General features: G+C 50.1%; 1 protein-coding gene across 4 annotated transcripts in view; it reads right to left on the bottom strand.

The window, feature by feature from the left end:
• Window positions 1-386: 386 nt before the first annotated feature.
• KCNJ9 (potassium inwardly rectifying channel subfamily J member 9) overlaps window positions 387-16,241 on the bottom strand; it is a 33,633-nt gene continuing 17,778 nt past the window's right edge. For 2 of the 4 annotated variants that reach the window (XM_084613168.1, XM_084613169.1), the window contains exons 3-4: window positions 10,205-10,501; window positions 387-626 (exon numbers count right to left, since the gene is read on the bottom strand). In XM_084613168.1, coding sequence (XP_084469294.1) covers window positions 457-626; window positions 10,205-10,501 — 467 coding nt within the window. In that variant the 3' untranslated portion in view covers window positions 387-456. Of the gene's footprint in view, window positions 627-9,155; window positions 10,502-16,241 lie in introns of those variants that run through there. The other 2 variants (XM_084613170.1, XM_084613171.1) reach the window with 2 other exon arrangements.

The following is a 16,241-nucleotide window of genomic DNA, read 5'->3' as shown; positions in this document are numbered from 1 at the left end:
CAGAAGGGCTACACCCAGAAAAGCAATGGCTGGGGAGCTGGCCTCCTGAGGGTGGGTGGCCTTGCTGGGCCACTGAGGGGAAATATGGGTGCAGTTGCCCTAAACCAGCCTCCCTGAGTGAAACCAGTTGAGCCAGCAAAAGCACAGATTTGCCAGTATAACAGCTTCTGTCACAGATTGTCCCCATACCCACAGGGCTGGCCAGGCCTGGCCTGGGTAAACTCAGGTCTTGAGTCTCGTCTGTCTCTGCTGGTGGCCAGGCGCTATCCCTTGCTGCTGTTACGATTATCATCACCATGCACTTTTTACAGCAGCTTTTCATCCGTTGATCTCTAAGCTGGTCAGTCTAGTGACCCGTTTTGCAGATGGAGAAACCGAGTCATGAAGATTTACCCAAGGGCGAAGCTGGGACTAGAACCCACGTCTCCTGCAGCTCAGCAGGCCACACTGCCTGCCTTAACAGCACCTCCGTAAGCCGAAGGGGAAAACTGGGTAGCTTTTCTTTGCCGTCCAAACGCCACCTGGGCCAAGCTCCGCCGGATGGGCGGGCTGAATGCTGGCAGAGCCTTCGCTGGGGCAAATGGGACTCAAACACTGACCTGGACAAATCTCCCAGCATTTGGTGCCTAATGAAAAACAAAATGTCCTATCACCAAACCTCAAAACCTTTATAACCCCCTCCCTCGATGTACCCCTTTTCCCCCCCACCTCCATTGCCTTCCCCCTGTCTGCAGGGAGATGGAAATTTGCCACTGATCCCTGGCGCTTTGTAATTATTTATTACATTATAACAGCTTCCCAGCCCCTACCCCAGCTGGCCTCCTGCTGCAAGGGATGGATGGAAAATAGGTCAGGGATAATGTTTGTCTTTCGGGGTGGGGGACAAAGCATTAGGGTGGGGGAAGGGAGGACTCAAAGGGTCTCTTCTTCTCGCTTGGGATTATGTTTATTCCCAGGGTCCTTTAACGACAGCACTTGGGCCCTGTGTGACGATCACTGAAACAGACAAAAAACAAACAAAAAAAAAAAAACCAAGGAGTGCTTGTGGCTGACTAAGAGCTCTTACTAGTAGCATTAGGGTAGCACCTAGTGGCCCTGACTGAGACTGGGGCCACACTGTGCTGGGTGCTGTGTGTGCATCTAGGAAGAGACCGACCCTGCCCCAGAGAGCTCACTATCGAAATAAACCAGCCAGACACAGAGTGTGTGTGCGCGTGTGGGGGAAACTGAGGCACAGAGAAGAAACACGACTTACCCAAAGTCACTCAGCAGATCAGAGCCTGGCCTAGAGCCCAGATGTCCTGACTCTCCATCTCACGTCACAGCTACAAACTGACATCTATCATCTGTCGTGGCCCCAGCTGTGATCAGAGACAGTGCAACTACAGCGACTGTTCCCTGGGCACCTCCAGGGAGGCTGGAAGCGCCAGGAATTGCCCACCAGGGCCCATTCTCTTGATGTTCACTCCCATGCGTGGAGGTGCTTAGAAGTGAGTAGCGGGCGGGTGTGGCGCAGCAAGGTCTAGATAGCCAGAGCAGAGCTGGAGAAATCGGCTCTGGGGATGGCCGGCCTGAGCACCCCATGCCACAGACAGAGCTGAATCCCCAGAGTCTGTCAGGACCTAGGCAGCAGAGAAATCTGTGTTAAGGGGCCAGCCCACATGGGTCACATAGTGGAGGAAAGTGGAGAAGGATTTCAGTGGGCCTGATTCTCCTTTGCCCTGCTCCCTGGGCCCAATCCTCCATGGCCCTGCTTCTTGGGCCTGATCCTCCATGGCCCTCCTTCCTGGACCTGATCTTCCATGGCCCTGAGCCTTGTGCTCGATCCTCCATTGCCCTGCTCCCTGGGCCCGATCCTCCATGGCCCTGATCCTTGTGCTTGATCCTCCCTGGCCTGACTGGCACCTTGCACCATCATTTACAGCAGCATAAACCAAAACTGTCGCATTTCACATCCACTTTGCCCTGATGTAAGAGCCACACGCTGACTCGTGGCCAGGGAGTTTGCAGGGCTGTCTCATAGCAGCAGCTGGCTGCCGTGCACAGACTGGGCTGTAATTAAGTCCCTTGTTTGCTGCTGCAGACTGAATGCCTGGCTCGAATCCCTGCTCTTCTCTGGAACTGGGCCTCCCTGCCTTCAAATGGCAGAGACAACTCTGTGTGCAGAGGCTTTATTTGGAGTGGCCTGCACCAGCCTGAGCTCAGGAATGTGGTCCCTGTTCCTCGCCATCCCAGGAGATCTGGTTCGTGCAGAGCAAAATCCAGACCCAGGCTGAGGTGGGAAAGAATCCAGCATGGAAACAACCGGGCTTGCTATTTATTGTGTGTATTTTTAGATCTGGCCACTGCAGACTTGCTACTCGAACTAGACACATTTAGCCTGCAAAGGCTTTTTTAACTGGGAGGGGAATTAACCTCTGGAGCAGCTCACCATGGGTTCATGGATTCCCCATCACCTGGAGTCATTGCATGCTTTTCCAAAAGATACACTCTAGCTTACCCACCAAATATGGGCTGGATGCAGGAATCACTGGGTGAGGTTCTCTGGCCTGGGGTTATGCAAGAGGTCAGACTAGATCTCAGTGGTCCCTTCCGGCCAGAGCTCTAGGAATAATCCCTAGAGAATCACTGATTTGGCAGAATTCTCCTCTTTCTCAGCTTGCAAATTATTTGTGATCAGTCCCTGATTTTCTACAATTCATTGGTTGTTCCCTGAAGGCTCCCACATCACTCATGCTTGGTTCATTGCTCTTTCAGCACAGCGGTTACAAATGTTCCATCCCCAAAGTGCCGGCTATGTCGGTTTCATTTTGACTGGACACTCAGGTCACGTGATATCATTTCCAATATCCAATTTCCAGCACTCATATGGGACACTAATTAAGTGTGTGTCATGTATACCCCCATCTTCTGGGCCACATAAGAGGATAACAGCCTACCATTGGTGCTAGTTGATGGAGTTGCTCCATTAGCTCAAGAGTTAGAGGCTCCGGCACTCTTTATGATAAAGGCCACGGGGTCAGTTCTCTGCAATGACTCAAGGTGGAGTAGGGTCAGCTGTTGCTCAGTGAACAGTTCAGAACTGGCTCTCTGCAAATGCTCACTGATGGTTGCTTAAAAACTGCTGGAATATTGATGGGATGGGAGCACCGCTGGGCACCGACATAGCCAGCTCCAGTGAGCTCAGCCCATATTCCCAAGGACTCAGCACCTGCATCCAGAGCTAGATTGTCAGGAGAGTCATGCACCCAACATGGCGAGTGCTTGGGAAAATCAGACCCCTAATGGTCTTTGGCCTGGGCCATGCAGGAGGTCAGACTAGAGGCTGCTAATGGTCCTTTCTGGCCTTAAAATCTATGAATCACAGGGCGGGATGTGTGTCTGTTAAATTAGAGGGAACTGTGTTTTCCTCCCCAGGCATGCTGATCCCCATGGGGTCCATCTGGTGGGTCTGATTGAAGGAGCAGGGTCATGTTCAGTCCTGCCCAAAGTCTGTTCCAGTCAAACCCATCGGTTGTTCCATTGCCAGCATCCCAGTGCCTTGGATTTTTCCATTTGTGCCTATGTTCTTTAGAAACCAACATCTTTACCTCCGAGGTGACTGTATCCATCCAGGCCCTGGCACCAGCCACCAGGCAGCTCCCTGCAGTGGGACATCAGCCCAGAGCAGCAAGTGACATAGGTATCACAACAAAGCCACAACCCTTCCTTTGGGGGAGGGAGGGGACAGCTCGGGGAGAGGTAGGGCACAAGGAAAGCAGGGCAAAGAAACTTTACCTGCTGCCAGATTTAGAGGGTAATTTTGCTTGCTAATTAATTAACTGGCACACGGCACTTCCCCACTGATGGAAAAACAGCCCCTGAGACCAGAGCTGCCCTGGAAAGGTTCCTCTGCTCACCCAGATCTCGCTCATGCCCCGCTAGCAGAGCTGGGCTGGGAGCATTGCAATATCCTGCCATTGCCCTGGGATGCAGAGGAGAGATGCAGTGGCAGAGGATGCTCTGAGTACCACAGTGCCCTGTGGTATCATGCTCAGCAGGACATGCTACTGCTATCACCAAAAAATAGCCAGGTGCTCGAATCATGCCTCCAGCAGCCCCAGTGTGCAAGGAGTCTGTGGTCTGGCCACGCCCACATGCCAACAGGCCACACCCCTTTGGAAATGTGACGCACGGTAGCTGGGGCTCTCTTAGACTGAGCAGGGGTGCTGGGTGGGTATTCAGCCCTGTTCTTGAGTGGGTGTGTGGGAATGCCGGTGCCCTGTCTCTCCTAAAATACCTGCTAGCCTAGCTATAGATTCGAACTGAACCCACCACTGAACTGCAGCCACTTCTGGGACAGAGCGTGGCAGCAGTTCAGCAGCCACATGGCACCCCTGCAGCAGGGTAGGGCCTGAGGGAGAATTCTGCATGCAGCTGAACTTGGAAGGAGGGGGTTAGTCTGACTTGTCCAGAGACCAGGGCTAATCTCTGTTCTCCAGCCACAGAAACCATGGGATCAGTAATGACAAGTGGTCCCAGGCCGTGCTTTCCCTTTTATTTGAGAGGCAGCAAGCACCTCACCAGTGCAACCTAATGAGCCCCCCACACCCCTCCCTGCAGTGCAGCACCCCCAGCTGAGCCCCCCACACCTTTCCCTGAAACACAGCTCATCACACGCTGCAGCTGGCAAATTGGAGCCATCAGTCATCACGGAGCAGAAGAGATCTTCACCTCTGGAGCCATCAGCTTCCTGCAACACCTGAGTTTTCCTTGCAGGTCTCCCAGCCTGGTCCTAGCCAGCTTTGACCCAGCTTTGCTTTGGAGAGTCAGTGAGCTCCTGGCCCAAGCAGGGCACAACAGATACCTGACGGGAGAATCCTAAGGGCCAATCTTCCCTAGCAGCCCAGGCTGTTCCCAGCATGTGCCAATTCTGGGGTTCCCATGGGGCTGGCCCTGCAGGCGCCAACTCTGGTCTGAAGACACAGAAGAGCCCAGATGGAGCGAGCAGGCAGAGAACACGGCCCCTCTTTAGTGGAAGGCTGAGGGCAGGCTCAGCTCGCGATTCCGGGGCTGGCAAGACAGAACGAAATCCTGCTCTGTGCCCTTTGTTCTTGAGTGGGTGTATGGGATTGTACAGAGGCGTTTCCTCTGGTACAATGACATCTAGTGGCAGGGCCAGGCAGTGGCTAACATTCGAGGAAGAAGGGATTTGGAGTGAAAACTGGAACTGGTTGACTTTATTTTTTTGGTCCGAACAAAGCCAGATTCTGAAAGTTTTCTGTAGCCTACAGCAGTTGGGTAGCGTCTCTTTACGGAGGCCAGGAATTCTCTAGTGAGCAGCCTGCCTGGCTGCTACTGCAGAAGCCACTAAAACCTAACAGAGCAGCAGTGTATCCATACGCTAGGCCTTGTGGATTTATATACAGCTCGTAAAAACACGGTTATTTGGAAGCCAGCTATGTTCATGTCGTCTGGATTCTTAGTATCGTGTAAAGAGCAAAGACACAGCATTTGCAATGGACTTTCCCCTCCCCTCCGCCCCACCTCCAATTTTTCATTTTTTGTTCCACTTTCAGTTTCTGGGCTGATTTATTTTTTTTTTTGTTTTTTCATCAGCACATTGCGCTATTTGGTCTATTCACCTGGGAGGAGGTTTCCACCCTGCTCCACTCAAACAACATTGGATTCTGCAAATAGAAAGTGTTCCTGGAGTGAAAAGCACCGACTCGGGGAACAACAACCACAACCAAGAATTTTATTTTTAAAAGTCTGTTGAAAATTTGAAAGAGGCCAAATTGGTTCAGGTCAGTTCCAAAACCAAGAGGAGGAAAATGCATTCATGATTTTTGAAATGTCCACAAATGGCGGGGTAAAAACACAGCCCAAAAAGACAGCCCCTGCCCCAAAGTGTTTACAAGCTAATGGTATGGAGGCCTGTCCAAATACTCACAGATATTTAGGTGCCTAACTCCCATTGGTCTCAATGGAGGGTACGCACCTAAACAGCTGTGCCTTTGTCAGCAGCCTTTTAATAATCCTTTTGGTGGACAAACTGCTGCTGGAGTAGAATCCTTCCTTTGTTACTGATAATTTGTATAAAAGCCTCAATCCAGATCAGACCACCAGTGTGCGAGGATCTGTAAGCACACAGAACAAAAAGGCAGTCCCTGCCCTGTGATGTGTCACAGTGCAGTGGCCGTATCATCAGAATTAAAGCTCGGATCTGCTTCTTCTTCCTTCTTCCTTTATGCCCCTTTCCCTGATGGGGGTCGTGGCGGCAGCATGGAGAGTAGGGAGGCCCAAACCCCCTTTTCTTCCGCAGCATGTTCCAGCTCCTCTTGGGGAAGATTCACCAGCATTCCCAGGTCAGCCGGGAGATATAATCCCTCAGCGTGTCCTGGGTTGGCCTTGGGACCTCCGCCCAGAGGGACATGCCCGGTAGAGTTCCAACAGAAGCCTCCTAGGGGGCATCCTTATCCGGTGCCCGAACCACCTCATCTGGTTCCTCTTGATCTGGAGGAGTAGCGGTTCTATTCCAAGGCCCGCCCGAGTAGCCGAACTCCTCGCCCTATCTCGGAGAGTAAGCCAAGCCACCCGGCGGAGAAACCTCATTTCCGCCGCTTATACCAGCAATCTCATCCTTTCAGTCATTACCCAAAGTTCATGACCATAGGTGAGGATGGGGACGCAGAGTGACCTGTAAACCAAGAGCTTCATGCAAGACCTCAGCTCCCGTGTCACCACCACGGATCGGTACAGCGCCCGCGTTGCCGCCACCGCCCCAATCTGCCAATTGACCTCACGCTCACGCTTGTCATCACTCGTGAACAAGACCCCTAGATACTTGAACTCTTCCACTAAGGGCAGCTGCTCCCTGCTCACCTGGAGAGAGCAGTCTACTGTCTTCCAGGAGGGGACCATGATGACCTCTGATTTGGGGGTGCTGATTCTCATCCCAGCTGCTTTCACACTCAGCAGTGAGACCTTCGAGTGCATGTTGGAGATTGCAGTTTGAACAAGCAAGAAGGGGGTGGAGTCAAGTCAGGCCACCTATGTAACCTGGCTGGGCCCAGCCCGAAAAGGAGACGGGAACCCATCTTGCGGGCTCACTACCCGCGAGGTGAAAGGTTGGGGGTCGGGTGCGATGGCAGAATGGCAGCGGGAGGGACAGACTGGCCCTCCGCAATGGAAACAAATGCAGGGATCATTAGTAAAATATTGCCGGGGGGAGGGGAGGGATTTGGACAAATGTATGCCACATTTTTCCTGCATGTGAAAAAAACCCACTAAGATTTGTGACATTTTTTCATAGTTTTTCTCTGAAAACTTCCCTCCAAAATTGTTTTGTTAGTTTCCATCACAAACCTATTTTGTTTGATACGTTGTCATGCCAACGCCTTTCTGGATGAGACACTTTAGCCAAACACAGTTTATAAACTCAGTTTATAGGGCTCTAACCCAGGGGAATCTGGGTGAAATATAATGGCCTGTGATATACAGAAGGTCAGACCAGATGGTCTAATGGCCTCTTCTGGCCTTAACACTCAGTGGCTGTATGGATTATTTCTAATTGTCTCCAAATACATTTATGATTGGCCACTTTGCAACACGTGGCGTTTTCTAAAAAAAGTGGGACTGCTCCAGAAATGGAGGGCGTGTCTGGAGAAATCACAGTTTTGGATCATGCATGTTATTGACTTTGGGCAGAAGCAGGAATTTATCCTAGCATGCTGCACAGGGCAAATTATATCCTACGTTGTGCAATATCTGGTCTAACATTATCCCCACCATACTAGATATTCATGAACAAAGTGGTTAGCCAGTACATATGCAGGGGAACCCAGATCTGATGGTAAATACACGGACGGCATCGTGAACAATGATTATTGTCCTTCACCCAGACAGACCCAGAGAGTCGCCATTTTTGGATGGTTTTTTCCCACTTGGCACACACAGAACGGATCTGTTCCCGCAGTGACTCCATTGCTGGATGCTGAGGAAGTGGAATTTGGAAGCTTTTTCCAGGGCGTCTTTCTGTCTCATACCCTTTCTAATCGCTCTTCCAGGCATGGAGTGTTAAAAGCCAGGCTCCCAGAACTGAGGACTGGAGTGCCTGATGTGAGATCTCTGCCACCTCCCTGCTCTCTCGCAAGCACTCTCAGCATCGGATGCTACCACAGTTCAGTGCCACGTATCTCTCTTGCTCAGGTTAAAAGCTCCACTCTGTGGTGTTATTGGGAACTCTGCCCTCAGCCATGCAGGCCCCAAGTAAGACATATAAGCATGGGCTTAAGTGGTTTGCAGAATAGGGAGCTGAGAAGTTCCTCTTTTTTTCTCTGGCCATTTTACCAGGAAGATGTTAATTTCTCACTGGTTTGAGGTGCATCCATTTTTGGGTACTCACCATGGCACTGGTTTCCATGGGTGCAGCATCACTGGAATTCAGACCCTGGGTATCTCAAACTGGAGGCGCCCAAAACTAGGGACCATTTTTGACAAAATGAGTCCCATTGCAATGAGAGACCTGTTCCCTAAACACACGTCTCCGAGGCATGGTCTGCTCCTTTGCCTCACGCTGACCCTGGCTCTTGAAATCCAGCATCCCCTTGATTTAAGTCCCTTTCATGGAGGAGAGGTCCATCAATGGCTACTAGCCAGGTTGGTATCCCTAGCCTCCATTTGCCAGAAGCTGGGAATGAGCAACAGGGGATGGATCACTTGACGATTACCTGTTCTGTTCATTCCCCCGGGGCACCTGGCACTGGACACTGTCGGAAGGCAGGATACTGGGCTAGATGGACCTTTGGTCTGACCCAGTAGGGCCGTTCTTATGTTATGTTCTTTGTTTTTCAGTACACAGACCAAAAGTCCAGATCCTCAGCTGGGGCAAACAGCTCTGTTGAAGTCAGTGGACTCTAGGCTGGGAACCGGCAGAGCTGGCTTCTATTCCTGGCCTTGGGTGAATTGTTTCCCCACCTGCCCTTTCTCTTGTCTATTGTGAGCTCTTGTGGGACTGCCTGTCACTAGGTGTGTCTGTGTGTAGCGCCACGGGTACCTGAGCTCAGGAGTGGTCCGCCAGCACTGCTGTAATATAGCAGATAATGGCGCAACTCTGATTTACACCCGTTGAGGATCTGGCCCAAAGCCTTGGAAGGCAGAGGGGAGACGGCATGTCCATTTCAAAACCTTTTTTATTAAAAGAAAGCAAGAGAGACAGCAAGCTCGGGAGCTTTGGGGGTGCTAGTGTGTCTGAGTGCGGGGGAGGGCAGGGCACTGGGGAGGTTCTATAGGTCACCCGACATCATGCTGCCCATAGCTGGTCCTGGTCTTTGCTGCAATTCTCCCTCAGTTCCTTTTTATCCATCTACCCTTCCCATCCATGAGTTTAATCTTTGCATAAATCCCTCAACCTACTGAGTTACCCATCCCAAAGCCATGTTGACCACAGAGCTTGTCCTCATGGGTCCTTCTCCAGCTCATCTACCTACGTATTCAACTCCTTGACATTGCCCATCTATCTCTCCAGCTATGCAGATACACCAGTGCATAGCCCCCTTCCACCCACCCCACGGTCTGTGCACCCAGTCCCTCGCTCCTCTGTACACTTATCGAGCTGCTCCACACTCTTCTGCTTGCATAGTCGTCTTTCTGCAAGGCCATTCTTCCAACGCTTCATACCATGCACTCCTCTTCTGTTGTCCCGTTCACTCATCCATCTTGTTCTTTGCTCCATCCTTCCATCCCACCCGTTTGCTCCAAAATGACACACCATCCCATGCGTCTATACAATTGATGTCACTGCTATAAAAACCCTCCTCCTGCTCCTTCGCGGAGCGGGCCTCGTTCATTTATCTGGACAGCTATAAAATAGACATATGTGTATAAAGATCTGATTTATTACCTGCATATTCACCCCTTGCACACCACTCCGTCACATCTGCAGAGTCTCTACCACTATCCATTTTACCCTGTTTTATAGACCCAAATAACCGGGTACATCTGCCATCCATTTGTTTCCCCATTCACTCTTCTCTCTACCTCCTTTGCCAGCTATCACTCTTTCCTCCGTTGATCCCTCCTTCCCAAACACCTGTCGCTTCATGAGTCTCCTTCTTCTCATCCTTCTACCATCCCCCAATCTTCCATTCTGCACCTGAACACTTTGTCCTTGGCTGGCTCCGTCTCCCCACCGCTGAACCATCCCACTACACCTTGGACTCACTCTCCGAGTTGGCCAGGCTGCCGTTCCTCTCCTTATCCCCTGCTTCTTTCTCTGTCCCTTCCTCCACCTTCTCGTCCAGCCGACTGGGGATGGACCAGTAGAGGTGGGCGTCCATGCGGGCCGTGGCCTCGGCCAGTTCCTTGGCGCTGCAGCTGGGCGTGGGCACCTCAAAGGTCTGGTGAAAGCTGTTGTAGTCCACCTCGTAGAAGCCATCCTCCAAGCTCAGCACTGACATGAAACGATGTCCCCACAGCACCTCGTCCATCAGGTAGGAGCTCCGGGCCTGGCAGGTCATCCCTAGGGAAACAAGCGGAGCACTCATAAGGCAATAAGGCCTAGTCGGGAGGGCACTTGCCTAGGATACAGGAAACCAGGCTTCTATTCCCAGCTCTGAGCTGCTGGACAGCCTTGGGCAAGGCACTTCCCCTCTCTGTGCCTCAATTTCTCCTACTAACCAGTGTCCATTTAGACTGTAAGAGTACATCTACACTGCAACTAGACACCCAGGATTGGCCCATGCCAGCCGACTCTGGCTGCAGGGCTGTTTCATTGCAGTGTAAACATTCAGACCCTAGGACAGTGCGAACATCTACACTGCAATGAAACAGTCCCACAGCCTGAGCCCAAGTAAGGGCTCCTGTTGATCATTAGCTTTCCTTAGGGCTACAGCGATCCATAAACCCCCTACAATTATAATGGCTAGTGACAGAAAGCAAAGCTGAGGACAAACTAATAATTATTCAGTGCATTGCAACAGAATGGGCTAAAGCGAAGCATCTCCACGAACCCAGCACATAGCACATGGGCACAAAGGTCTGGGTCTCCATCCGCCTGCAATTGGTGGTAGACAGACAGGTTCCTAGAGCTGCCTGCTCCTTTACTGAGTCTACTAAGCTTTTGACCACAGTGATATCATGTAGCAGTGAGTTCCACAGGCTAATTGTGCGCTGCATAGAAAAACATCACCGGTTTCAGTTCTATTCCCTGGGAGTTGCATTGAGTGACATAGGGGGCCAGCAGAGGTCAGGGCATTCTTGGAGAACACCTGCTGTCTGCTGGACCAAGAGACACGGAGGAGACAATCCTGGGGCAAACATTGGCCAGGAGGTGGGAAGTGCCCCCATTGCTGTTTACAACTGGTTTAGTTAGCACATGTTGAGTGGCACTCAGTGAACTCTGGCTTTGTCTTCACAGCAGGAAAGGGCGAGTTTTCCCATTGCTGTAGCTCTCTTGCTGGGAAATCAGGCAGGAGTCAAGACTCTGGAGTTTTTGCCATCGCTGAAGGAGGTCACACCTGGCTGGGGGAGCCTATAATGTTGACCCTACCTAGCTATACTGAAGTAAAAGCTACAGAGCCTTGTCTCCACTAGGGTTTCACAGTGAGAGAGCTAATTACGTACGTCAATATGTTCGTTATCTCGCTGAAAGAACACGCCAGTTTTGGCAGTGAAGACATGGAGTTGATCTGGAATAGTTCATCAATTTTAAATTCGCACTCAACCTTATTCTGGGTTAATTTTCATGGGCAGACTGTAACATGATCAGTGGACTGGGAATCAGAGGGCCCATGTTCCTTGAAGGGGCTGTTATTGAGGGGACTCTAGGGGAACAGGGCACTGGCGGAGTTTGGCTGAAAGCAACTCAGCCACATGGATACAGCAGTATATAGGATTTAATACATTTCCACGTGTTCACATGAGCCTGCATCCAGCTTCAGTCATTGCTAATGAAACACAGATAAATTCTCAGGCCTGGGTTACCCAGTTTTTGTCTTGGTATAAAGATGTTGGTTGGTTGGGGGGTGGTGATTTTTTTACCCCTCTACTTATGCTGGTACAACCCAGTTAGGCTGTGGCTACATTAGGAGTGCCGTACTGGTATAGGCACCCCGGTATGTTACACACACAACTTGCTTCTGGTGTGGAAAGAACAGGAGGACTTGGGGCACCTTGGAGACTAACCCATTTATTTGAGCATAAGCTTTCGTGAGCTACAGCTCACCAATGGAGTGAGCTGTAGCTCACGAAAGCTCATGCTCAAATAAGTTTGTTAGTCTCTAAGGTGCCACAAGTCCTCCTTTTCTTTTTGCGGATACAGACTAACACGGCTGTTACTCTGAAACCTTCCGGTGTGGAGGTAACTGTATCCCCAAGAGCAAGCTACAGCTGTAAAAGTTCAGTTTTGCTGGTCTAGCGGCTGCAGACTTCTGCCAGCACAGCTTTGCCGGTTAGGGATCCAGTGCTGGCAGAAGTCTGTGGTGGAGCGGTCTGATTGCTCACAGCTCCAGTATGAAACTGGAGAAAAGCCTGTTGAGAGTCTTTGGATTACGTTTAGAGGAGAGAGCGACAAGGGTGATGTCGTGGTGGGCATCTGCTACAGACCACCGGACCAGGGGGATGAGGTAGACGGCGCTTTCTTTGGACAACTAACAGAAGTTTCCAGATCACAGGCTCTGGTTCTCATGGGGGACTTCAATCATCCTGACATCTGCTGGGAGAGCAATACAGCGGTGCACAGACAATCCAGGAAGTTTTTGGGAAGTGTAGGGGACAATTTCCTGGTGCAAGTGCTGGAGGAACCAACTAGCGCCTCTTGACCTGCTGCTCACAAACCGGGAAGAATTGGTAGGGGAAGGAGAAGAGGGTGGCAACCTGGGCAGCAGTGACCATGAGATGGTCAAGTTCAGGATCCTGACAAAAGGAAGAAAGGAGAGCAGCAGAATACGGACCCTGGACTTCAGAAAAGCAGACTTTGACTCCCTCAGGGAACTGGTGGGCAGGATCCCTTGGGAGCCTAATATGAGGGGGAAAGGAGTGCAGGAGAGCTGGCTGTATTTTAAAGAATCCTTATTGAGGGCACAGGAACAAACCATCCCAATGTGCAGAAAGAATAAAAAATATGGCAGGCGACCAGCTTGGCTTAACAGAGAAATCTTCGGTGAGCTTAAACTCAAAAAGGAAGCTTACAAGAAGTGGAAACTTGGGCAGATGACTAGGGAGGAGTATAAAAATATTGCTCGAGCCTGCAGGGGTGTAATCAGGAAGGCCAGGGCACAACTGGAGTTGCAGTTAGCAAGGGATGTGAAGGGTAACAAGAAGGGTTTCTCCAGGTATGTTAGCAACAAGAAGGAGGTAAGGGAAAGTGTGGGACCCTTACTGAAAGGGGGAGGCAACCTAGTGACAGATTATGTGGAAAAGCTGAAGTACTCAATGCTTTTTTTGCATCTGTCTTCACAGACAAGGTCAGCTCCCAGACTGCTACACTGGGCATCCCAGTATGGGAAGGAGGTGAGCAGCCCTCAGAGGTGAAAGAACAGGTTAACGTCTATTTAGAAAAGCTGGACATGCACAAGTCCATGGGTCCAGTTCTAATGCATCCAAGGGTGCTGAGGGAGTTGGCGGATGTGATTGCAGAGCCATTGGCCATTATCTTTGAAAACTTGTTGCGATCGGGGGAGGTCCCGGATGATTGGAAAAAGGCAAATATAGTGCCCATCTTTAAAACAGGGAAGAAGGAGAATCCAGGGAACTATAGACCGGTCAGCCTCACCTCAGTCCCTGGAAAAATCATGGAGCAGGTCCTCAAGGAATCCATTTTGAAGCACTTGGAGGAGAGGAAAGTGATCAGGAACAAGCAACATAGATTCACCAAGGGCAAGTCATGCCTGACGAACCTGATTGCCTTCTATGATGAGATAACTGGCCCTGTGGATATGGGGAAAGTGGTGGATGTGATATACCTTGACTTTAGCAAAGCTTTTGATATGGTCTCCCACAGTATTCTTGCCAGCAAGTTAAAAAAGTATGGATTGGATGAATGAACTATAAGGTGGATAGAGAGCTGGCTAGATCATCAGGCTCAATGGGTAGTGATCAACAGCTTGATGTCTAGCTGGCAGCTGGTATCAAGCGGAGTGCCCCAGGGGTCTGTCCTGGTGCCGGTTTTGTTCAACATCTTCATTAATGATCCAGATGATAGGAAGGATTACACCCTCAGCAAGTTCATGGATGACACTAAGCTGGGGGGAGAGCTAGATACACTGGAGGGTAGGGATAGGGTCCAGAGTGACCTATTGGAGGATTGGGCCAAAAGAAATCTGACGAGGTTCAACAAGGACAAGTGCAGCGTGCTGCACTTATGATGGAAGAATCCCAGGCACCGCTACAGGCTGGGGACCGAATGGCTCGGCAGCAGTTCTGCAGAAAAGGACCTGGGGATTAAAGTGGACGAGAAGCTGGATATGAGTCAGCAGTGGGCCCCATTGCCAAGAAGGCTAGTGGCATATTGAGCTGTATTAGTAGAAGCATTGCCAGTAGATAGAGGGAAATGATTATTCCCCTCTATTCGGCACTGGTGAGTCCACATCTGGAGTATTGTGTCTAGTTTTGGGCCCCCCATTACAGAAAGGATGTGGACAAATTGGAAAGAGTCCAACGGAAGGCAACAAAAATGATTAGGGGGCTGGGGCACATGGCTTACGAGGAGAGGCTGAGGGAACTGGTCTTATTTAGTCTCCAGAAGAGAAGAGTGAGGGGGGATTTGATAGCAGCCTTCAACTACCTAAAGCGGGTTCCAAAGAGGACGGAGCTCGGCTGTTCTCAGCAGTGGCAGATGACAGAACAAGAAGCAATGGTCTCAAGTTGCAGTGGGGGAGGTTTAGGTTGGATATTAGGAAAAACTATTTCACGAGGAGGGTGATGAAACACTGGAACGGGTTACCTAGGGAGGTGGTGGAATCTCCATCCTTAGAGGTTTAAGGCCCGGTTTGACAAAGCCCTGGCTGGGATGATTTGGTTGGTGTTGGTCCTGCTTTGAGCAGGGGGTTGGACTAGATGACCTCCTGAGGTCTCTTCCAACCCTAATCTTCAATGATTCTATGACCTGGACTTAGAGTGCTATAAAGGTGCTTTATGATCTAAAGATGAAAAGTGCTATATAAAAGCTAGGTATTAATTATTTTACCAGCATAGCATTTTCACCTTCTCGTGTGGGAATAGTTTCACCAGGATAAGCACATTTATATCAATATAATGTGCCCACCATCAGAGGATTGGGCTCCTATCTGCATTTTAGGCACCTAAATACCTTTAAAAGTCCAAAACCTAGATACAGCAATGATGTAGGTAGGATAAGAAGTAGGACAGAATAGAATAGAATAGAATAGAATAGAATAGAATAGAACCCAAACTGCGAGGCCCTGCTGTGTTTCAGCTCAACTCACATAGCAGGACTTAGGCTGCCTGGTTCTAGGACTCACCACAAACATCTGTGTCCTGGAATGAGCACTTGGGGAGAGTCCAGATCAGCCTGTGCAAATGTGTTAATTATCTTGAGTTAATTGACAATCAATTTACTTGAGCTATAACCTCTTCTGTAGCAGGACTTGCCTCCAGGGGGAAAAACTAAGGGGTGAATTTAAATGGGTATAACCTTCATATGGACACTTATCTCAGTATAAGCAGGGTCTTTTTCAGTTTAGCTTATGTCACTTGGGAAGGGGGTTAAAGATAAACCAAACAACAACCACTCTTGTACTGGAGTGCTGCATGTCCACTTGGCGAGGTACACCGGTATAACTCGAGGGGGTTTTAACTGTCCAGGTCCAATGATAGTGATATGACTGATAACGCTTTCCTGTGTAGACAAGCCCCCGAAGTGTTTGTGGAGAACCTGGGACTGGCTTTGGGTTTGTAATAAACCCTTTGGGAGGAGAGAAAAGATCTGTACAATCCTAGATTCTGAGCCCAGAAGGGACTAGCTTGACCTGCTGAAAAACTATAGAACTATAGTTAGGCTATAGTCAGGCTATAGAACTTTGCTGGATTAATTCCTAGTTGAACTAGAGTAAATCTATTACAAAAATATCCAGTCTTGATTTAGAAATTGCCAGAGATGGAGAATCCCCCACAGCACTTGGCACATTGTTCCAATGGGTAATTACCCTCACTGCTAAAAATGTGCACCTAATTTCCTGTCTGAATGTATCTAGCTTCAGCTTCCAGCCATTACATCTTGTTATACCTTTGTCTGCTGGACT

The sequence above is a fragment of the Lepidochelys olivacea genome (genome assembly GCF_965140295.1).
Source record: "Lepidochelys olivacea isolate rLepOli2 genome assembly, chromosome: 24".
Classification (NCBI taxonomy): Eukaryota; Metazoa; Chordata; order Testudines; family Cheloniidae; genus Lepidochelys; species Lepidochelys olivacea.
Note: the sequence above shows the minus strand (reverse complement) of the source record. Positions and strands in the feature narration are given on the sequence as shown.